The following is a 24,249-nucleotide window of genomic DNA, read 5'->3' as shown; positions in this document are numbered from 1 at the left end:
GCAGCTGCTGGTGCATGGCTGAGCTGCAGTGCCCCTGGCGGGACATCCTGCGTGCTGGAGGCACTTTGGTGGCTCCAAAAGGCAGGACAGCACAGTTCAGGGCTGGATGTGTCATTTTGGAAGGAGCTACCCTAGCATTGTCACCTTAGCCCTTTCCAGAGGGTAAGATGAGCCATGGAAGGGTCTTGGCTAATATAACTGCTCTACTTCTGGTTCTTTAGGTTAAAGCATTTCTCTAGTACACTGTGTTTGGAGCATGAACTAAAGGGAGAGTTATCACAGGCTGGATGTTTTTGCTCCTGTTCGTGGAAAAGGGAGCTTGAGAGTCTGAAACTCTAAATTTTTTTTTTCCCTTTTTCTTCCTCTTTTCTAAAAGTTGTCATCATAAGACAGTGATCCCATGTCATTGGTTTATCAGTGGAAGTGCTGTTCTGCCAAGAGAAACTGCAGGGCTTTGGCAGCTACTTGCTGTAGATTTAATTTCTTGATTCTTCCCTTCCTAGATTTTTTTTTCCCCTTGAAAAGTATGGCATGTCCAGAAATGCTCTTTCTGGTTTTCAGATGTTGTATTAAATGCACAAAAAAAACCCCCATCCGCTGTTACCTTTCTTTTGGGTATTTTTAGCCAATAATTTCTTTATCCTCTTCATTTCCTCATGCAGTTCCTGACCCATCTCTCTTTAATGCTTTGCTCTCCTAACTGTTTGGCTTACCCTGATTACTTTTTTTCCCCTCTTTCTTCCCTGCTTCCACTTGCCTTTTTATTTGGAATCTTTGCTTCTTATTGTTACAGTTCCCTTAATTCACTGACATGTTTTTCTAGTTTCCAAATGTGTAGTTTGATGGTTTTCCTGTGGTTCAGTTATTTAATATTTAATTTCATTATAAATACATTTTTTAGTCTTAATTGCAGTGTATATAAAAATAATCTTTCTTCCTCTGAGATGCAGTGATACTCTTCCAAGTGCTTATTTTGGTCTCCCAAATATCCTTCATAGCTTTTTGCTCACCTGATTACAGCAATTCAGTTCAAGAAAACCACTGATAATTACTGGGTATGGAACTGATGTCCCAGTTTCTGGCTTGAGGGGCATTTCAGCGCATCTGAAATGTTGTCGCATACTGTGCTTCTGACTGATAAGGGAAGAAGTGAAACTGTTGTCAGAAGGTCTCTGAAGAAAATGCTTTGTCAGAAGCAGCTAATTTCATAATTGCTGGCTGTTGTTACATAGCCAGATAAGAAAATTGAAGGTGATGACTTTCAGTCTTTTCTGAAATAAATATTGGCAAAGGTAGTCAGTTTAGAAGTATACAAAATAGACACAGCATAAAAGTTAAATGTTCATAATAAAAATAATGAAGTATTGGACTAGTGCTGTCTTCCAATGCCTGCTAAAGGAGCTAATGCTTAAAGTTAGGGTGTTGTTGATACTTGAACTAATATAGCTTAATCATTCCTGGTGGGATTCATGACAGGAAAAGACCTGTATGGTATCAGTGTCTCAAAGTGGCAATGTATTTAGTTTGCCACCTGTGGTGTTACTTCACTGATGCTGTTTTCCTGTCAAATTCTCTTAAAGTATTTCAGTAGGTTTCACAGCATGATGGAAGTAATTTGTTCAAGAACAGGTAACACACAGAGCACTTGTCAGACTGTGAAGTTTCAGTTTCAGCAGCAAGCTGCACCTTTCTATCTTCTGCTTGCACAGCACTTGCCTTGTGCTGCTCATGAGAGGTCCTGGGGTGGTCCAGGAGCCAAATGCTTGGGCCTGGTGGAGTCACCTTCTCTTGGGAAGTGATGTGTTAATGGAGGGTTTTGTTCTGGTTTAAACATCAGAGAATCACTTTTTAGCTAGATCTTGCCTTGCAGAATTTCTGGCCTAATTGAAGGAAGAGAGAGAGGATAACAAAGTGTTTTTCCTTCAGTGGGAAAATACTTGGCATGGCAGAGAGAACCCCAGTCCATCTGGTCTCTGCAGCTTGCTTAGAGCAGTGAGGGTCATGTTAAAGCTGCTGTGCCCACGATACCAAAAGGGCTTGGTTACTCCTGTATGAATTGGTGCTTTTGTAGTGTCTCAGAGGTGATGTTCTGCTTGCCTCCTTTTCTAATCAGGCTGACTTGTTAAAAATAAGACAGTAGCCTTATGGCTCCCAAAGCTTATTGGGCCTGAACTGCTGCTTGACTACAGGCTGCTCTCTGAAACCTGAAATAAAGGAAGAATTTGTAACTCTACAGCTGTCTTCTCCCAGATTTTCCTATCTTGATAATGGTTAGAACTACATTATTCTAAATCTTTGATTTACTCCTTTAATATGGATGTCACCAAATGCTCAAGGAATGTCTGCTGTAATTTAGTTTCATAAAGCTACAATATTACTGAGGAAGGATATCATAAGCATAGCTTTAACTGGTTCCTTTTAGCTCACACCTAGCAACGAGTCTCAGTTTGGAGGTTTAGGCAGGACAGAGATTTAGTCTGCAATTTTCCTCTGGAGGTTTTGGATGGACCTTTTCAATAGGAAGCTCTGAGTCTTTCTTCATGGTGCATTTGTCTGTCAAAACTGTGAGGCTCCATTTCATGGATTGTATGACTGGCAACTATAACTTCATAGTATTCTTAAGTTCTCTCTTGAATGCTTATGTTAAATGCTGACATGTTTTGGGGGGCAGGGTTCCTTCCCCTCCAGTCTGGCTGAATTTCTGCAAATCCTTAATTTTTACTTGTGTATTCAGCTGATGTAACATGCAGAATAAATTGTCAATCCCTTGCAGCAAAAAATGTTGAGCTGTTGTTAGGTGCTGTGCCAGTTCATGTTCATTAGGCTTCTTGTTAATCAGAGATTCTGCTGGTTTGTGTTTCACAGGTACTACAGCAAAGGAAGGGAGCACTCACTTTGGACTAGGCTAACAAAGCATAGCCAGGCTAGAGACATGCCTTACTTGCAGAAGTGGAAGAGATACTGGGCTTGTCCCCTGTAGGCTTAATCTGATTTTATTCATCTCCACAGTACTAAAAGCAGTAAGCAGTAACTATTCTAATTGGCAGTGTTTGTTCAGTATCCATGCTAACAGAGTTGCACAGTTTGAATATGCTTTGATGACATTTGCTCTTCTGTATGATTAAATGACAGAAGTTCAGTGACTTTCAGTTAGTGGAATGCACAGCCCTCACTTGCAGATGGCTCACTGTAGTTCTTGGAGAAGACTGACTCCTGCAGCTGCTCCTTCATGCTTGTGCTGGCTTCCAGGTGTTTCTAATGTGTGTTTTTAAAGCAGGGCTGCTCTTGAGATTACAAATCATATCTCTTTGAAAGCCAGGATGATTGATGCTTCATATTTGATAATGTAAAAAAACGTGTCTTGCCTGGGTAATTAACTCCAAATTAACCAGCCAGAATTTTACAAAAACTTCAGAACTCTGTGATGTAAGTAATGTCTGGAAAGGAAAATAAATTGACCAGTTCTTGGAAAAAGGTTCTCTTGCATCATTAAAAACACTAAGTTATTTCTTCTTGTGCAGGAACTCCTCAAGCTGCTGGTTGCTGGCAGGTTGGAGGATACTGTAGGAAAGTTGCATTTATCTGCTTGCCTTTTGGGGTTCTCACCTAAATAATCTGCTTCTGGCTATGCCTAGAAGTGGCTTCCAGGCAATATGGATGTTTCAATCTGTTCTGATGTTTCAAGATGTTTCAAGACTTTTTTGAAATTGCTTAGTAATGGACAGAAAGTTACCTTCTCTAACTGCACTTCATTATAGTCATTCAAAATACAAAGATAGCAAAAATACAGCAGTGATTTTTGCTGCTGGCATTTGGGAGTGAGATACTTCCAGTTTGTTGTCCATGATCTTGCCTTTCACTTCAGTGCTTTGGTTTTCACTGCAGTGCAGATGTCTTTTTACAGTTTGGGGTTTGCTTTTTTTTTTGTGCTTTTCACCTTTTCTTGTAATAAAAACTATTTCATTTGATAATCTGGCATGCATTGCTTTACTCATCGGTTCTAATATTTTCTGAAGTCAGTTTTAGTTTTTGTGTGCTGCTGTTGCTGACTAGCAGCCTTGCAAAACCCTGTGCCAAAGCACTTCATGAAGATTGATTTAAAATAGCAGGGTACTATTAACAGGGCATTAAAAATCCTCTAGGTTAGGATGCAACTGATGCATGGGATATCTCCAGTAAGCACTGCAACTTCATATAGAGGTTTCTTTGCTGTATTTGTAAAATATTTTTTTAACCTCTAAATATCTTAAGGATTGCGTGTTTGTAAGTTTAAAGTCTCCAGAAGAGCTTGAATGTCTGGTATATTTTGTGCTTTATCAAGCACTCATAGGCACATCCAAATTTTAAATTTATTCTTTGTTTGTTGCATCATGTCAAAATTGATGGTTGTTACTGTAGGGCTCTTTGTCTGTAATCTAAAAGTTGGCTTTATTTTCTGCTTTGTCATATGGTAAAGTCTGCATTATTCAAACAGTGTCTGAAGTCCTCTATAGAACGTGGAAAGTGAACCTACTAAATGTTTACCCGTGAAGGTATGGCAGCTCAATCGGTGATGTGTAACATGCTGAGGAATGTGGGCTGAAGTGCTACACTTTATTCAGACTGACATTAACAGTAAATTCTGCTGGATGAATGCCAGATTCATTCACTTACAGGTTAGATTTAAACTTGGGCTGATGTATTTTTTAATTTTATTTTTTTTTAGCAAAACTGTGAAACCAGGAATCTTAAAATAGGCCCCCTCTTCCCCTTTGGACATAAGAGCTGTGGGTGGGGGAGAACCTAGATACCTGATGCTCTCATGCATGAAATCTTGTTTTTTGTTTCATTAAATGTTAAAATTTGCCTGTATCTGACATTCTCATGTACCCAGAGTGATAATTCATCTGTGTGCAATCTGTCACTTTATATAAGAGCCGGGATAGTTCAGGACAAAGGAAGGAAAGCAGAGCTTGATGCTGAATTCTTGAATGTGACAGGAGAAGAACGAAGATCCTTGTACTTCAGGCATTTTTCAGTTGCAGCTAGAGGCTATTTTTCAAAGCAATAAAAATATTCAATCTCTTAGATAATCCAGTTGTTTTACAATTTCTTTGCGATTTCTGTTACCTGTAAGTTGTTGACTTGCACGTAACTGAGTAATGCTTTTAATTACTTGAATGCACTGGAACCAACTTTGTCAGATTTATGGGAAATGCTTACAAAAAAAATTACACAGTTGTCAGAATACCTGCCTCTGAAGCAGTTGTGTTTTCACTTTAATTTGTTTTCAGTCTGGTAACTGACAGAGCATATCCTTTGCCTTTTGTGAAGGTGAGAAATGGAATTGATATAGTGCACAACCATCTCCCAAATAAAAAGCTGTTTAATTTGAATCAGGTGCTTCTAGATCAGTGGTATAGAAATAATTTTCCTTGACATAGCTGAAGTATCATCAAATGAAGTCTGTGAGTGTTGCCTTGCTGTAAAGTCATCACCAGAACTGGGGCTGAAGTGTGAGGAAAGGTGATTGGTGTTACCAGAGAGGGAGCTAGCTGTGGCTTTTCTTTGTGAGTGCAGCAGTGAACTTGCTGCTCTGCAGAATGAAGCAGCTGCATATATGCTGCAGTCCCACATCATACATGCTTAGGTGTGCACATATTTGCTTTTCACTTTCAATCTGACTCTGATGTGGCTTCTTCTAACAAGCATAGCAAATTGCAAGAATTTTAGCAGAAATTCATTTCACTGCAAAAATAATACTTGCAGTAGTATCTTTTTATTTGTGTTTGGATGTGAGTTGATAGTACAGTTATTAATATTTCATAAATTTTATTCAGTGTTTAAACTTGTGTCTCTTAAGAAATTCCTATCCTATCACCATGTAATCTAACATTTAGTGATCTCTCTGGCCATATGGGAAACCCAGATTTGAGTCAGAACAGCTTTGGAGCTGAGCAGTGTATTAGTCAGACGTGCCCAACTTACTGGACCCTACTTTTAACTCTCATGGCACAGCTGCTAGCGTGATGGAGCTCCTGTTCAGAGGGCATCTCAGAATAGGAAAGGAGAAAGTAAAGACTGAAAAGGTTCATGTCACTGCTTTCATCCTTTCCCACTCCTACATATGTCAGTGTATATTCATAGCTTCAGGCATCCTGGAAAACACCTGTGACCTGTGCAGGTACTGTATGCACAGTAGGTGTGGAGGAAGATGGGTTCTCCTGCCTGGTGTCAACTGTGCAGCTTTACAGGCAACAGAGATGGCAAGAAGGATGTTAAACAGCGTTAGGAGAATGGCATCTTGAAATCTATCAGCTCTCTTGGTGCAGTTCTGTGGGACACAGAGTTAGCTGAGCCTGACTGCCTCTGCTCAGCTGTGCAGAATGTCTGAGAGAGGTTGAAGCACACCTAATATATGGGATTATGTAACCAGCAGGATTCATTAGGAGTTATTGCTGTACCAAGTCTCCAACTCTGGAAGTATATGTAAGGATGCGCCCAAAGTAAAATTTCTGTCTTGGTTCAGCTTTTTGGAGTTGGTTTTGAGCATTCTTCTTGTCAGCTTGATGCTTCAGCTCTTTAAAATAAACAAGATTCCATGCTATAAGTAATATTTCATTTTGAATACTTAAGTTATTAAATAATACTGGGTCAGACTTTCTCCATAGTTGTTAATTGGTGTTTCCTTTGTTCCTTGTTTATTTTCCATTGAAGGCTGTTGACTTTGATTCACCTCCCTCTTATATGTAGTTGTATCCACTTGAAGTTTTCAAGAGTAGCTCTGCTTTCAGAGTAAACATCCCTCTCTTAGGGCTGTTATATCAGTCTGCCTCTTCTCCAAGGACCAGGATCCAGGAATACAACTGCTCCACCATCTGAGTGGTCCCACCTCTGTGCCTTTTCAGTGGGAGTGCGAGGGGAATGCTAAAATCAGCCTTGCCTGTTACCCATTCCCATGCTGTGCTGAGAGAGGTGGACTTGATATAAAAAGAGAAACTTTTATTGTAAAGTGTAACTTTTGTCAGCTTCAACTCCTTGGTGTGCCTTAAAAGGAACATTATGCTCTGTCCTTGTAAGACAGGCGTACAAGGATCTGGGAAGGCTGTTTAGAAATATTCTGCCCTCCTTCACAGTTAGTACATCTGAAGCTCCATTTAAATTAGCTGAATTCCCTCCAGGCTTTGGGAATGGGAAACTAACCCCACTGCACCCCTCATTTCCAACAATTTGCATTTTTTCTTTTCTTTGCTTCCTCACTGCTTCCTAAAGAAAATATTCCTTGTGTGAGATGGTAGACTTCTTGGTTCTAAGTAGAGTTGGTTTTAACTCTCCCTCACCTAAGCCAGACCCCTTCCTGTTTTATTGTATAATACCTACTTCTCTTCCCATCGATCACCTCTTCACTGCCTTGGCAAGGTACAGCAGAAGTGCAGGTAAATAATACATGGCCATGCTCTGAGCCAGCTGCCAGAGGGCAGGTTTAGATCGGATAACAGGAAGCAATTCTTTACTGTGAGAATGGTGAAACACTGGCACAGGAGGCCCAGAGGAGCTGTGGATGCCCTATCCCTGTTCAAGGTCAGGTTGGATGGGGTTTTGAGCAACCTGGTGCTGTGGAAGGTGTCCCTTCCCATGGCAAGGGGGTTGGAACTAGATGGTCTTTAAGATCTCTTCCAACCTAAATCATTCTATGATTCTTGGTTTCTTTCTAATGTATTCTTGCAAGGCAAATCTACTTGAGGAGACACATCTGACATCACTTTAGCAGTCAGCAGTAAGCCCAAATAACATCTGCTAGGTTTGATTTCTGGTTTTGTCTCTGCATTTGTGTGGTCTTGGTCTGATGGAAGGGCGTAACCATTGCAATCAATGCCCATGCTCTATGGTGTGGTGGGAGCTCCTGCACACATACTGCAAGTGCCTGGCTGTTTCTGTGGTGAGCATTCTCTCTTATTCTGCAGCTTGCCTGTGGAGTAAGGAAATTAATCTTTCCTTCTCTACAGTGTGCTGTGGGCACTTCTTTCCCCACTGAAAAGCATTCAACAGAGTCAAGAAAGGAAAATGCTTACATTGAAGCAATGTTGGATTATGGTATCTCTGCATATAGCCTCATAGTTACATGGCAGAGAGCTACTACAATGCACCAAAACCTCCTCATGGCAATCTGTGAGGAAGAATATTGGACTGTAGTTTGGCTTGATACATGATGAGTTGCTATCTTTATCTCACTAACTAGATACATGTCTCCAACTCTCATCACTGGTTCTTTTTAAAGTAGCAATGACGGACAGGATTTGCCTGTGTAAAATAGTTTCTGGCAAACAGGCTACTGTCATTTTTGTGTCTAATTAGAATTGCCATTAAGCCTTAGAACTTTGATTTGAGAAACAGTACAACTCATGCTGCCTTCCTCTAAGCAGAATTAGCTACCTGTAGTGATTAATACATGCTTCACAAAAAGTGGGAGCAAGTTGAATCAGCTTCAGAGTTGACGAATTTGGCACTGCTGAGAGAAGATGCATTTGTTTGAGATTTGAAAACGTAATCATGAAGATTTTAATCTCTTTTGATGCTTTATGTAACAGAACACCATGTGACCTCAGGATCTGTGGTGTCACTGTTTGCCCTTCTTGTTTTTCTTGATCATGACCAACCAGTATTAAACTCAGCAAACTTTGAATTGAAGCAAGTGGATAATCTTTAACGGGCAAGGCTTTGCAATTCTTAAAGTGCTGCAGAATTCAGGACCTGCAGTTAATAGTGGAATGCTAATGCTAATCTTACAGCCACCAAGGACTGAGAGGTATTTCTTCTGGCCCTCCATCTGGGGGAAACTAATCAGCAGGTACTAAAAAGACACATCAATGAAAGTGGGACTTCTCCAGAAACAAGTGCCTGGCCAAATAATCATGAAAGTGTTATTCTTGGAACTGGAACAGCATCTGAAGAGGTATTTGTAAATATTTTTAATATGTAGATGCTTGATTTATTTGTTTTAATTTTTGGGGGAGGTTCCTTTATTTTGTTTGTGCAAGTATTTAATACCTCTAAATCAAAGTGCTTGGCACTTGTTAAAACTATTTCAGGCTAGGAACATCATACAGGTTGAGAGTAGCGTCATGCAGAGTTGATTCCTTATTCAGTGGAAATCTACATGCCTTGAAATATGCAGTATTTAAAATAATCCATATTATAAAACATTTGCTCTTACAGTGCTTTTGTTTATTTTTTCAAAGAACATTATTCCACTTATTTCAAATCTTAAGTAATGTAATATTAAACCAAAAAAAGGGAATTTAAAAAAACAGGATTTGAAACTCATTATAAAGGAAGTTTGTATTCATTCAAATACTTTTAAATACTTCTCATACATAATATGCACTATCTTCTGTACTGTCATGTGATGAAAGGAAAGTTTAGTTAATCAGTCTTGTTAAATGTTTGGAGAGAACTGAAATACAGCTTAGTCTTCTGCAACCTCCTTTTCTGTATTTACAGCGAAATATGAACTGCATGGTGTTTTATGTGGTTCTTTTTTGTGTTTAAAAGAAATACCAAGTAACTTGGTGAATTGGAAGAATTATTTTACTGAGTTAAAAATTCATGACAGTGACGGGAAAAAATGCCCTGACTCTTCATGTTGCAGAGTTGTTTTTCTGTGTGCAGAAGGAAAATACCCATCTGTGGGAGGGAGCATGGAATTTGTTCCTAACTTCTGATCTCTGAACTGGTGCTTTTGTTATGCCACACCCTTAAAATCTAAACCCCTTGATCTTATATAAATGTTTGCATATATCAGCTAATACATTCAACTTCATATTTTTGTCACGTTATGTTTGTGGTATTGCCTGTGGAGAATAGCTTTCCCCTGTGAATGATGTTGCTTAAAGAATATAAAATTGTACATTGGAAAACTTTTTAAAAGCTCAATTTTATTTTTTTCAGTAATTGATAGTTTATGAAAACATGTTGGACTTTCAAATGAACAGTAGAATTGTAGTAAATTAATCTGATTGCTTAAGGATAAGTATAATATTCTATCGCTGCAATTGATATGTAATGGGAACAGTTATATTATGTGTGAGCAGCACATGTATACAGCAGTGATTGGGATCATGTATTACTGAACAAGGGAACTAGTATTGAGGAGGTAGCATTGTTTCCTACCATCAACCAAGCTATTCCACAGAATGTGGAATGAAAAAGGTCTGGTGAAGTAAACATGTAATTTTCTTTAACCCTTTTGCATTATTAAAAGGTTCTGTTGTGACTGACCTTTACTGATACACACAGGAGCATGATGTAGCACCTCTAGTCATAAACCAAAGTCTGCATCTGCCAGCATTATACAGAAAATGGGGACAGTTTCTCCTGTAGTCTTATTCTGCAAGCTACTTTCTATTTAGTTTTCATTTGCCTTTATTTCCTCTAGTTTCTCTTGCAGAGATGCTGGTTTTCTCCTGGTTATTGTTCAGTGAATTCAAATTGGCTGGTTGTCCTGTCACCATAAATAGCAAATGCTAAATAGCAAATGCTAAATGGCAATCTTGGCTAATATTGTATGTGACTATGTTTTTTCTCTTTTTTCCCTGCTAGATGCATGGGTCAAATACAAAGAAGCATTTAGCTTTTTCTGGTGTAGATGCAGAATTTGAGAGTGGGTGCACTTGTGTGTGGTTTTCTGGAGGAAAGAGAAGCAATTCTGGGGTCAGGCATCTCATTGAAAACTTAAGAGATTATGAATATAGTTGGTGAATCTTTTCCTTCTTGCAGTCCTTGGTCAAGGGCACTTTGCAGCATACTGAGAAGGACTTGGACTCTTAATTTTATTAAATACTTTATGCATATTTTGCGTTTTAAGTTTGGCTGCCAGAATGAAGTTCAAGATTCAGAGTTTATGCTCTGGAGCTCCACCAAGTTGTTTTGGCAAAGCAATCCCTAATGTCTGTGTACTGCTAGGGAGCTGTCTAGCACTAGACAGCTGGAAATGATGATTGTATGGGTGTGCAGGAGCTGCAGCCTCTTGTGAAGTGCAGACTGCAGACAGGTGACTGTGTCCACTTTGGATGTACGCCACCCTCTTTCCATATTCATACAGAAAGAATAGTGGTGTGGCATCCTCCATGTTTCTTTTAGAAACTTGGTTGGAAGTGCAGAAGATGGGAGGGTAGGGGGAGATGAACACAGTCAGAAGATATTTTAGCCTTTGGTTATGGCATAAACTGGAAGGAGAGAGCACTGGGTACATCTGCTAACTCTTAGGATGGGTAAAATGGGCTGTAGTTGGTTAAAATACATGAATAGTGAAGGCAGACATGAAAGCATCTGTCTTGCTGTTATATTTAGGTCATCCCTATTGGCCCATCAATAATTTAAATTTATTAAAAGCATACCTGAGTGATGGGCATCTAGTCTCTGACAGGTGGACTTGGCAGTGTTAGGTTTTACAGTTGGACTCAATGATTTTAAAGGTCTTTTCCAACCTAAATGATCCTATGGTACTGTGATATCAAGGGATAGAAATCTCACTGTATTTATGAGCTAATGTTGTTAATCTTCTTTAAAAAGAGGTTTTAACTCATCATTCGGCAAGTATTAGGTAGTTGTACTCTAATATGAAGAAGTAAAACAAAAGTTTAATAGCCCCTTAAACCTAGTGTTTTCCCTATTTGAAGGTATTTTTTCACTCAAGTCACATCTCAGTCCTCCCAAGGATTTAAAGGATCCTTTCAAGTACCTTGACATCTTTCAGTCTATCAGTATAAGTAAATTCCCCCCCAGCCTCAGAATCAGTTTAATGTTTCTGTTCTACCTGCATCAGTTTATTGACAGCTTGTTTTAAATGCAGAGTTCTTCAGAAATAGGGCTGAAAAACAGGTTTGGGCAAGTCAGGAGCCTATCTGAGTGGCAGCAGTGCTATCCTGTGACTCAAACATTCACTTACAAATATTTTTGTTTGTAGTTGTCATGATTGCTTGTACCTGAGCTGCTGATTGATGTTACTGTCCACCTGGTGAGGGCCTCTATCCATTAGTAGTAGCTGGGAACAGTCAGAGAGGAATTCCCCTGTTCTGTACCTTGTGTGGGAGGGAGGAGGCAGGCCTCCCTGGATGGGAGGTTGCCTAGTGTGGGTTTTAGAAAAGATCCTTCTGTCCTCTGTGCTTGGTGGACAGCAGTGGTTCCTTGGCTCTGTCAGTGGAGATGGAAGAGGGAATTTAAATTCTGTGTTGCAGTAGGGATTTTCTCTCCTTCCCATATATTGAGAATAGTGTGGCAGCTCATTGTGTTGTTGTTGTAGAAGAGTGGCTACTGGGCTAACCCTGTGTAGGAATGAGGAAACAATTCCTGGGAGCTGTTCTGGACTCCATGCATTTCTAACTGCATTACTCAGACTTCTGATACTACAGTTACTTTGATTTTGTTTTTGTGGGGATTGGGTTTTGCTTTGAATTGTTTTTAAGCCACAGAGGTTCAGGGTATTTTTATAATGACAGTGGTTTTTGGAGGATGAACTAATTGTTTTTCAGAAGTATTAGGTGCCTGACAGTATATACATGAGCCTTGGACATTATATATACAAAAGACCCTTGGACATCTAATTAAATGGTTTAGGTGGCTATCCACCAAAAAACATGCATCAGCAGTTTTAGGGAGAGCACAGGAACGCTTCCTAAACAGGGCCACTCGTAAATGCAAATGCAGCCGTCACTGTGTAAAGACGATTACCCAGACACTGATTAGGGATGAAATGATAGGCTGCAATCTTTCCTTTGCAAATTGTGTATTAAAAGATAAAGAGAATGTCTTCTGGTGTTTGCAGAATGCCTGGCTCAAGGGCAGCTAAATGTCAGTGGTGTGTGCCCTGCATGGCCACCATGGATCCTGCTGTCTCGAGGTGCTTGCTGCAGTTAAGCTGGAAGATGCTGTCCTGTGGAAAATTAGAGCTTCTTACTGCCTGAGGTTCCTTTCCAGGATCAGTAGGGTACTGAGGAAGGCTGGCTCCCATTTAAAGGAGAACCAGGACTTCAGGATATACAGCCTTTTGGAGTGAACCTGGACCCATGCCAGCTGTTTGCAGTCTCTGGCCTAGAAGGTGCTCCAGGGACATGTTCAAAATATGCTGAGCCAGCACACCTGTGTTCTGTTCTCTCTGGTTTGCAGTGTGGCAGGGTTTTGAGAACAAAGTGTTGTGCTAAAGTAGGTAATACACCCCTAAAGCCACAAGGCAGTCAGGTCAAACTGTAATTTTGATCAATCTGTTCTTTTAAGTTTTGAAGCGCACCTAATTTCATAGTCTTACCTACTATCCCAGGTATCTTATATTCTATTTCAAGTCAGTATCATTTTACATTTTATTCCTTCAGCAAGGAGAGTGTAAATGGAGATACTCTGTTGGGATTTCTGTGACTGTGAGTCAGCAGGATTTGTGTCTCTTAAATCACTGAAGCTGTGGCTGGATTAAGAAGCCTGGGAGTGCTTTCCCACTGCAAAGTTGAGCTGAACCCGTTTCTCAATGCTGTACTGAGTTTAAATTCATCAAATTCCTCTCATATGCTTGTTTTCACAGATGGGGGGAAGGTACAGGTTAGGCAGGAAATTATCCCACAAATGCTCAACTCATTGGCTGTTAAAGAAAATTAAGATTTTGGGGTATACACACTGTGCAGTAAATCAGGTCATATTCTTATTTGTTTGTGGAAATTCTCCCCATGCTTCCTGAATGGTAATGGAGATACATGGCGTTTGATTTCTAGAAATTTAAATTTCCATTCAGGTAGAAAAATACCTTTAAATTTGCTACAGTAAATTCAGCCTGATAAAGTACAGTTCTTGCATGATACAGAAGGTCTTGAATTTTTCCTATATATTTTTTTTTAGGATGTCACCAAATTATGATAAACTGTGGGTTGTGGCATTACTAGAGCAGAGTATTTTGACCACTTATAGACTAAGAAATACAGCGTTTCAAATTTGTGTAATATGCATGCATTGGAACCCGGGGAGTTAAAGTGATTTCCCTACTTGTACATTGATACTGCTGATAAATGTGAAGCCATTTGCTGGTGATTGCGGAGACTGAAACTGTGGGAGTGGAAATGGGCAACTGGATAGAGGTCTATTGTCTCAAAATACTTAGTGAGGAAGAAAAGTGGCACTGAACTCTGAGCTTATTGTCTTTATTTTTCTATACGTGTAAACAAGTTGCAGTGTTGGGAGGTTATTGTTATTTAACAGAATGACCTAAAAATGGTTCTGCACAGCAGGGTGGTAACGAGGGATGAGCCACCACAAAAGCTGAGAAGTGGCCGATTTTCATCCTCGTTCACGGCAGATCGGATTCCACATCCCGGCTGCTCCTTTCCCACACTGAGGGCTTATATTTTGTTTCTGTACTTTTCATCAGCTGTTCTTAATAATTTCTGTAAAAGCTGGGGTAGGGAACTTCATTCCCAGCTTCCTCAAGACCATAGGCCAACTCTAGTTAATTGCAGAAGTTTTGGCTTTTTTTCCTAGCAACCCTGAGTTGGCTTCTAGTGTGATGGCTTCTGTAGGGAACACAGGCGTAATTTCAAATGTCATACCAAAATTGGCCATCAAAGGGCAAATGGTATTCAGTGGGAAGTGTAGACCAGCTGTTAATGCTGTATAAATAGTTTTTTAATAAGCATGACTAAATTATTAGCTGATCCAAGATTTTCAGTATAGTTTCAAGGGTAACAATTAGAAACAGGGGAGGAGGTGGGAAAAGAGGAAGGAATGAATTAAGGAGTTTAAAAAAACAAAAAGGCATAATGGGTGTAAACTTTACAAGGGGCTGGGAACAGGGGAAATGAAGAGCCTCGAGGTCCTATATCTCCCCCTTCCACAATTAGCAGTACTCAGTAAGACATAATTTTCCCATTTCATGAGAGTATGGTTTTTCCTCAGCCTTAAGCAAACAGAAAATAATACAAGTTCAAAAATAATAGAAGATTACCCTTCTTAGTTACAGTTAAATTTGGCGGGTTTTTAATTTGCTCACTAAACCCACTGTGTACTATTGAAGGTAACCTGGGGTGGGTGGGTGTCAGCCATTTTCTTGTAGTCCTTCCTGGGCTGTTTGTCCCCTGGGTTAGAGATGATTTTTAATAACAGAGAATTTCATCTTTCCAAATGCTTGTCATGTCAGTGTGCCAAAACACTCCCTATGCTTGCCATGCTTGTTATGTTAAGTGTAACTTAAAATGCTCCTGTGACTCTTTCCTTCCCTCTTCACTTAATTTTGGAGTATGTGGTTGAAAAATCTGTTGTACAGTTAGAGTAAGTGAGATTAAATATTTGTGTAAGTGGTTTTTACTTAGAGGTGTTCTTGCCTTTGAGAAAAGCATTTACACATGAAAAGTACACAGAAGACTAGAGAATTGAGCACTTTCTATGCATTAAGTCTTAAATTATTGAAGCCAAATTTCATATGAAGGAAAAATAAATTTGGGTTGTGAAACTTAGAGGTTGTAACATTTTATCACTCTTCTATATATACTGCATTATGACACTAACCTTCTTTCCCACATCCATCCTGGGGACAATGTCAGCATGCAGTGTGACATTGTGTGGAGCTTTCTGGAGGAAAGAAAATATTCCTGGCTCAGATGTCTCACTTAAAACTTCCAGGATGCTAACATGTTGGTGGATTCTTTCCTTTGCAGTCCTTGGTCAAGGGCACTTCATGGGATGCTGAGGAGGAGGGCTTTCACTTGTAGTAAAGTCAAATATTTCAGACCTGCTTATTTATGGGTTTCTGAAATCAGGAAAGCCTGTGATTCCCAAGCTGCATGTTACTGCAAATGCATTACTTCTTTAAATTTAAAGTGGAGTAGCATCTGGATGTAATTTCAGGTTTTGAGTTATGATAGACCTCAGCTGGCTCTGTGAGGGGACTTTAAAACTCATTGGACATGTACAGAGCACAGACCTTCATCTCAACTGCATTGCTAGATGGTTATCTGTGAATGATAGGGGAAAGGGGATGCCCTACATCCCTCTCCAAGCATCAAAATTGCTTTAAGATGGCTCATATTTCCCTGCAGAGCTCTCTGATGGGTAACAAGTGGGTCATCTCTTTGTTTGCCTGTCCAGATACTTGATTATAGACAGAATGTTTTGTTTTGTCAGCATTAAAATTGGTAGAATCATTATAATTCTCATTAAAAATAACTAGGATTGACTTGGTAATTAGTTGCCTGTCAAAGAGAAAGAGGATATCCTCAGAGGAACCAGTGAGAACCTCTCCTTGTTTTTCTTTTGATCTTACATGGTTATCTTCTTGCTTTAAATGCAGCCTTCTCTCTCTTGTGCAGAGCTCACAGCATGATACTTCTGTGTGTGCACTGTGATCAGAGATACTGTCAGGTTATTTCCAGAGCCCCAGTAGGGTGTGTGTATTCTTTCCACTAAATATTTATTTAGTTATGCTTGCACATCTGGAAAAAAGAAAAAAAAAAAAAGGATGTACAAATACAGCACTTCATTTCACTGGCATATTGCATAGCTTTCCCTTTTATCTGTTTTTCCTGGAACTAAACCCCAATTTCTAGCAAACAAATAAACTAAATTATAGATGCAAATAAGATTACTATGGGGGAGGAAAAGCTCACATTTAGGAAAACTGAGAGAGTACTGTCTTGTAGAAAGAGCTTTTTCAATTTAGCAGAAGTATGTAAATTGAAATAGTGGAATTCAATCTAGAAATAAAATACAAGTCTTTTGGAGCTGAGCAGTAAGTTCTTAGTGGCTTGGTTTCTTTAAATCAAGATCTTAAGTAAAGGTTTGGAGCTGGAGAAGGAAGTTGGCTGAGATTTTGTGATCTTTATTTAGGCTATCTGAAGATGGGGCTTGTGTGGGTGGAGTTATTTTGTTTGTTTGGTTGGGTTTTTTTGGTCCTTAGTCTGTTAAAAATATTTGATTTACTGTGGGAAAGAAAGTTTGTTGGACAGCTTCTCCAGTTATGTACCTTTACTAAGATGAAGAAAAAAAAATCATGGTCTCTTGAAATAAACCTTTAGTCCTTGATGTCAAGTGCAGCCAGAGCTGTCTCAGTTATTAGCTTGGCACAATTCTGCATAAGTTGGATGCCAGGAGGGTTTCTGTCAGTACACAAAGAATTTTGAATCTATGAATTTTAAGGCAGAATAGTACTCTGCCATTTATTCTCCATTTTTAGATGCCAAGTGGAATGCGCAGTCAGATGTCAGGTAGAATCTAATTACTGAAGCCTTTTTTGAATAAATAGCAGATTTTATTTTTAACCTTTTCAGTACTTGCACTCTGCAGCTGAAAGCTGTAGTTGAAGTTCACAAGATCTGAGCCTGTCTGGGCATAAGATGAAAGTGTGCTGTCACAGCAATTGCTGTTTTTCTAATATGGTTTCTGGTGTGGCATCTTTGTAACATCATCAAAAGATGAGATTTATTTTATGTTCAGAAGATGCTTATCGAGGGTTTTTAATGTTGTCATCTGAAGGGAGCACACACTGACAAGGTACTTAAAAGGTAAATGTTTCAACTTAAAGAACTTTTTAACACGCATGGAGAATTATGACAAACCCGACTTGCACAGAGACAAAATGATTGTGCTGTAGTTTACCTCATTATGTGCTTAAGATGAAAAGCACTTTCTTCAAGTGCTCAGCATGAATAAATTGAAACAAGAGGAAATTATTTAGTGGGAGGAACAGTGTTTAAGAGCTGAAATATTACAAAAGGTGACACGTGCTAAAAAGTCTGATTACTGTTTGTATGTTCAATTTAAGAAGTCAGTTTACTTGAGGATCAAAGATGCTGGTGAGCTACTCCTTTGCTGTATTGTTCTCTACCCTGCTGATTTCTCGGGAGCCCATCTCGAGTCTTTTTCTGATACTTTATGCAGTTTGTGAACGCCTGGGGGTCTCTGTAGATACACAGGCTTTCAAAGCATGTGCTAACAACGTGAATTTGTCCAACCCAGTGCAGGCCTAGAGTGCTGTAACCAAACTGAGGAATTCTGCAGCCTTTTCCACCTCTACTCCCAGGAATTAAGGCTTTTCCAGGAGTCGAATATCATGTATTATCTGTTAATGAGATCTTAAAAGAGGTGGTTATAATGTTTTGAGTAACACAGTAGTAATCTTGATCGTCCTTCTAGAGGAAAACTGAGTTTGGAGAACTATCTTCCTTAAATCTTCCATGTACTTTCATGATCATGAGACATTTGTTAAAAAACAACAGCAAAACCCCAGTCCTTAGAGTTCAGTGTCTGTCCTTGTCAGGCAGAGGATGGGGTATTGAACTGAGAACATTAGAGATAGTGGTGCTGTCCCCTCCTCCCAAAAAATTTCACCCCAATTTTGGAGATTAAAGTAATTTATATCATGGGGTTTTTTTTTAAAATTCCTAGATGATCCACTTTCTCAGCCATAAAGGGACACTTATCGTTTGCTTTTTTGTAGAGTGGGCAAAGCAGAGCGTGCATATTAATATGCAGTCCTACTTACGCAGCTGACAGCTTTCTGTTGAATCACAACTCTGCTTGTAGGCATCTAAAAATAAATGACAAATTTTGTTAAAAGCCCACTGAAGTTAATGGAAGATGGTCAATGAGTTTAGTGGGAATTTGATTTAGGATCATATGTGTTATCTCTACTTTGTGAAGATTAATATAGATTAAAGATGGCAGTGTTGTTAATTTAGTTTGAGAATGGTATAATTTTTCTGTTGTAAACGGAGTAATGGTACTTAATAATTATCAGTCGGTATGGCAGAACCAACAACCATCTTGGAATGAATCCATGACTTTATTTCTACATGTATGAATGAAACCAAATACAATTGTCTGCTGTCTGTCCTGCAACAGCAAAGCAGGAGTTGTCAGGGTAAGTCTGTCCTGGCCTGTGAGTTTGCTATCTTCAGGTTCTTCTATGAGAGCCTGATTAGCAGTGATAGGACTTCTGGTTTTGCACCTACTCTGCCCTTTCTCTGAGAAAGAACTACAAGGCAGAGAGGTGTTCCCAGAGCTTTTGTCCAGCTGCAGTTTTGTTAATTGTGCTGAGTAACTGCCATGGGGAGGAGTCATTTGAGACATCCCTGATTCTGAGCCCAGCCTGTCACAAAACATGAATTTAGCTCCAGTCAAGGAGCTGATGGAGACTGCAGCAGCGATGCCGTGCTGCTGGCCCTGTGTGAGGAAGGGCTCACCCGATGGCAGTGTGCAGGGAGAGGGCCCGGGAGGTGTCCCTGCAGCCCGTGGCTCCCGGCGCTGTCCATGGCGGGAGCTGGATGTTCAAAGGCATCGCTTCCCCTCACTCGCTGTCACGAGTTTGCCAGTCAGCACAGGCAAGGGTTTTTCTGAAACACTTCCTTTAATTGCCGGCCTCTTAGCTGCTATCCTGTGCAAATTCCCCACATATCCAAAGGGTGGGATGGGAACTGTGCCTTTGTGGGATGTGAACCCTCTATGTATGGTAGCAGGAAAGTGGCTGTGAGGAATTATTATTCTTAAATGTGACCTCCCTGTGAACAGGATTAGTTTGTACTACTCTGCTGGCATTACTGAATGAAAGAATAGTAGTCCAGGACAGCATAAATAAACTAAGAAGGATGATGCAGATACGCAAATGCTAAATTTAGCTTTAAGATGATTATTCCGTGCCTCCTGGCTTTCCTGCTTCTCTGGGAGCAGCACCTGTGATGTATGTGACTTGTAGCTCTTGGAGGAGTTTGCTGTAGAGAATGGAAGAGGTTTTTGACTTCTTTTTGTGCCTTTAAGTAATGTAACACATGCTGAAAGTGCAGGTCTAGAAAAGAGTGGTTTTAGAGGCTGGCTGTTTCTTGTGATGGGATTTGATGGTGGTCTAGTTCAGCCTTGGCTCTCTTTCTAGGCTGTTACTGGTAGAGAAGATCATTTGGACAGGCACTGAGTTTAGTTGCTGTGTTCCATGATGCATGAGAGCATAACATTTGTTGAGAAAAAGACCACAGTTAGTGGGAGAAGGATCTTATCCTAAATTATTAAGGCATGTACTGCAACTTATAAGACTAAGTGCCTTATGGTGCAACCTAAAAATAAGTGAAGAGGCATTTTCCCTGTTACTGCAGAATAATATCAGCCGGCTTGTTAGAAATCCACAGGTTTTGCCGTATGTGCTTTTGTAGACGATCAGTGGCTGGATATCTTTTTCAAAAAAGGTTTTATGGGCTCGCTAGGTGTGTGTAAGGGATGGCGGGGTCTCGTGGCTGTCTGAAAGAGTTTTATCTGCAGTGTGCGGGTATCCTGCTTTTCCTGCTTGGCCTGGGCGAAGCGAGCAGAGCTGCGGGCTGGGGGCTGCGCTGTGCGGGCACAAACGTGCGGCTGTCGGGCCGCGGCGGCTCCCGGACAAGCCCTGGGAGGCGGCACCGGGACTTCCCCGCTGCCGCGCGCCGATAGGTGGCGGTGTCGGCGCGGCCACGGGCGGCCCTCGGCGCGTCCTGCGCTCCCGCTGGGCCGTGCGGGGTTTCCCCGCCGCTCCTCGGGCCCGCTAATTATTATTATTTTTTCTCTCCTTTTTTTTTTTAATTTTTTTATTTTTAATCCCCGCTCGGTCGCTGCGGGCAGGGGCCGGCAGCGCGAGCGGCGCTGCGGCAGCAGCGCGCGTGCCGGAGCTCGCGGAGGCGGCGGGACCGAGCCCCCCCATTCCCGCGCGTGTGGGTCCGTTCCGCGTGGGCGCCACGGGCCCGCGCGGCGGCGGGGGGGGGCGCGCTAATGAGATGCGCGGCGCGGGGCGGGGCCCGGGCAGCGCAGCCAATGGGAGGCGGCGCCGGCGCATAAATGATGGGGGGGGCCGGGATGCCCGGGTTTTGTGCTGCGCGGCGGAGCGCTGACCCCGCTCGGAGCCGGCCGAGCGCAGCCCCGCAGGGTCCCGCAGGGTCCCGGCCCCGCCTCGCCCGGCGGAGCGGCCCCGCACGCACACACGCCTCCGAGAGGAGCGAGACCTGAAATATTTTTTTTCCCGGGGAGCGTTTCTGGCCGCGGTTGCATGAATGCCCAATGTTGTAGACCGGTGGCAATGGATCTAGGAGTTTATCAACTAAGACACTTCTCGATTTCGTTCTTATCGTCATTGCTGGGCACCGACACCTCGTCCCTGAGGCTCGACAGTAGGTAAATAAGTGTTGTGTCCGAGCGGCTCTGCCGGCGCGGCGGTAGCGGGGCAGGTGAGCTCCTTTGTCCGGGGGAGCCGCAGCGGCGGCACCGGCGCCCGCCTCTCCCCTCGGAGCTGCTGCCTTCCCCGGCGCCCAGCGCTTCTGCCGCAGCCTGCCATCGAGCTCCATCTTTATGTTCCGTCGGGAGGCAAAATGTCGGGATATTTGGTCGGGGCTGCGGGCGGGGGGGCTCGGCGCGGCTTTACAGGTTGCTTTGCTGCATTAGAGCATCCTGGTGAGGCGGCGGCAGGGCAGCGGGAGGATGACTTTCTCAGCCAACTGGCTACCAATGCTCGCGTCTCTTGTCTCTTAAATAATTCAGCCGCCGCTAATGTTGTATGTTTTTTCTCTTTCTTTCTCTCTTGCAGCTCCTCTGGTGCAAGCGTAGTAGCTATCGACAACAAAATCGAGCAAGCGATGGTAAGTACCGATGGGGCATAAAACCTCGTTCGTGCTTGAAGCGGTAAACAATATGGGGATAGAGCGGCTATGCCGTGCTGGGACGCGTTTCGGTAGCGGAGCCGGGACGGAAGGGGAGGCACGGCGTCGGTTTCGGGAGCTTTTTGGGGTTTTTTTTGCTATTTTTATTTTTAATTTATCAAAGGCTTCCCGCGGGGAGGAATGCGCACGTTTGTGTATTGATGCCGGGGAGGGAATGACGGCATTGCTCTTGGCTACTGCCTCCCCAAACGATTGATCCCGGCTCCATGCGGCGGCGGAGGGGCGCTGCTGGGCAGCAAGCGGAGCGTATTTGGGGGGTTTAACATTCCCAAAGAGAGGAGGGCGTTTTGGGGTACTTTTCATTTTATCTTTTTAACTCCCCCCAAAGCGCAGGCGAGCGCATCCCCCGCGGGCTGCAGCGGGACATGCCCGCCGCTGCGCCCTTCTCCCCGCGGGCGGCACGGGCGCTGCGGTGCCCGCAGCCGGCGGGTTCGCCTCGGGGACCGCCGCGGCCGCTGCCCCGGCCCCCGCCCGGCGCGGAGCCGGGGGCCCGGCCGCCCTTTGTTACTGGAGCGGTGCCTGGAGCCGCTCTCCCGGGAGCCTCTCCGGCTGTTGCTAGGCAAACTCCGAGCCTTTAACTCCGGGCTATAAATAACTCGGCCGCCCATTGGCTGCGCCGCGCTCTGACGTCACCCGCGGCCGCGCGCGGACGGCGGGAGGGAGGGAAATGCGGCAACCTGCGCCCAGAACTGGCTGCAGCCGGCGCGCGCGGGGGCGGGGCCTGGCGGGGGGCGGGGCCGCTGTGCAGGCCGGGCCGCACGTGAGTCCCGCGGTGACAGCCCGGCCCGGCCCGGCTCGGTACGGCACGGCAGGGACGGCGCTGCCCGGGGCCACCCTGCAGAGCGGGGTCCGCCGCCGGGGCCACCGCTGCGTCGCTCCCCTAACGCACACACTCTGCTCTGCGTTGCAGGATCTGGTGAAGAGTCACTTGATGTACGCTGTCAGGGAGGAAGTGGAGGTCCTCAAAGAGCAAATCAAAGAGCTGATAGAGAAGAACTCGCAGCTGGAGCAAGAGAACACTCTGCTAAAAACACTTGCCAGCCCAGAGCAGCTTGCCCAGTTCCAAGCACAGCTGCAGACTGGTTCTCCGCCTTCCTCTTCCCAGTCACAAGGGACAGCACAGCAGCCTGCTCAGCCAGCATCACAGGGCTCAGGGCCTTCAGCATAGCTCCCGATGTCATCGCCACCATGATTGCTGGCTTCTGGACTGTCCAAGGCGAGGAGGACTAGCGGGAATCCGCCACAGCCACCCTTCATCCATTTCAATGCACACTGCAACCCAGACTGAGGACTCCATGCCTTGCACACATCAGGAGAGGCTTCTCCCCCTTGTATTACACACTCATCTGTCTCTCCCTTACCTCCCTTACCCCTTTGGCTTGAAGGAGTCTATGTCCTTAGGTTGGTTGAATAAAATAAACTTCTTCCAGAGAATTAGCACAAGTACACTGGGGACTCGAGCAGCTTCTGCAAATGGCTGAGAAACGAAGCTGCATGCCTGAATTTTTTTGGTTTGTTTTTAAATCTTCCACTCATCCAGTGCTACAGCTGATACAAGTGCTTTTCAAACTTGGAAACGTGAAGAAATAGACTGGAGTAAAAAGTGATGGCTCAACCCCCTGTAGTGCATTGGGGTTCCAAAGTGTGGATTGGTGCGTAGGATCTAAGAGGAAGAGGGAGAAAGGTAATCTCAGTGTTTAACACTTAATTGTCACCTGAAACCTTAAGTGCAAATATTTGCACCGTTTTCTGAACCAGTGGACAGGTGCATAAAGCTGTATTATATATAGAAAACAGGTAGGTGACAATACAGTTGTTGGGTCATAGGATAATTACCATGAAGGTTATTTGCCTACTGTACATTTGTGTATTTAGTGTAATTACTTTGTAAAATAGAAAACTGTAACTATTTAGGTTGTACAGATTGAAGTTTAGTTGTTTCATTGGCTGATCTGAAGAAGTTTGAAAAGTTTTTTTTTATGCTACATAAATAAGAATGCACCTACGCAAATGTTCAGAATTTGGCAAATTAATGCTGTTTGTGTAACTTCTGAAGTTCCCTGGCTGCTGATTATCTTGAAGTAAATCATTGTTCATTGTAGTTTGGTTCAAGATGGGGAAAACCACTCCAAAAATTATCAAGCCCTGCTAGCAAAGAATTAAGGAAAAAAAATTGGATTTCCCAGTATGGATTTTTTGCATATGATCTGTATAGTAGTATGCATATGTTTTTGTGCATGTTCTCTACAGTTGTAACACGTCGATGTATTTAACTGTTGCACTTGTCAACTTTCAATAAAGCATACAATGTTGATAAATCACTGTTTGTATAGTGTACTGGTGTTAACCACAGCCACGTTTAAGATGTTGCAGTGCAGTTTTACATGGGTGGTGAGGTCAGTTCTTGAAAACAATCAGGCAGATACTGAAGTTAAAGGGAGGAGGAAGGGAGTAGGGCACCCTTTGACTAAGCAAAACGCTGGGTTTGGTCCAGTCCTGTATGGTCAGGACTGTGGGGCCACAGATATCTGTTGTATATAACAATATATAAGCTGTTTCTTAGTGGCAAACTGTG

The 24,249-nt window shown here is 42.6% G+C and overlaps 1 protein-coding gene across 4 annotated transcripts in view; it reads left to right on the top strand.

Moving 5' to 3' along the window:
• TSC22D1 (TSC22 domain family member 1) overlaps window positions 1–23,995 on the top strand; it is a 90,581-nt gene extending 66,586 nt beyond the window's left edge. For 2 of the 4 annotated variants that reach the window (XM_058043098.1, XM_058043092.1), the window contains 2 exons: window positions 21,542–21,593; window positions 22,585–23,995. In XM_058043098.1, coding sequence (XP_057899081.1) covers window positions 21,542–21,593; window positions 22,585–22,842 — 310 coding nt within the window. In that variant the 3' untranslated portion in view covers window positions 22,843–23,995. Of the gene's footprint in view, window positions 1–20,842; window positions 21,133–21,541; window positions 21,594–22,584 lie in introns of those variants that run through there. The other 2 variants (XM_058043105.1, XM_058043109.1) reach the window with 2 other exon arrangements.
• The last annotated feature ends 254 nt before the right edge of the window (window positions 23,996–24,249 follow it).

The sequence above is a fragment of the Melospiza georgiana genome, chromosome 2 (assembly GCF_028018845.1).
Source record: "Melospiza georgiana isolate bMelGeo1 chromosome 2, bMelGeo1.pri, whole genome shotgun sequence".
In the NCBI taxonomy this organism is placed as follows: domain Eukaryota; kingdom Metazoa; phylum Chordata; class Aves; order Passeriformes; family Passerellidae; genus Melospiza; species Melospiza georgiana.
Note: the sequence above shows the minus strand (reverse complement) of the source record. Positions and strands in the feature narration are given on the sequence as shown.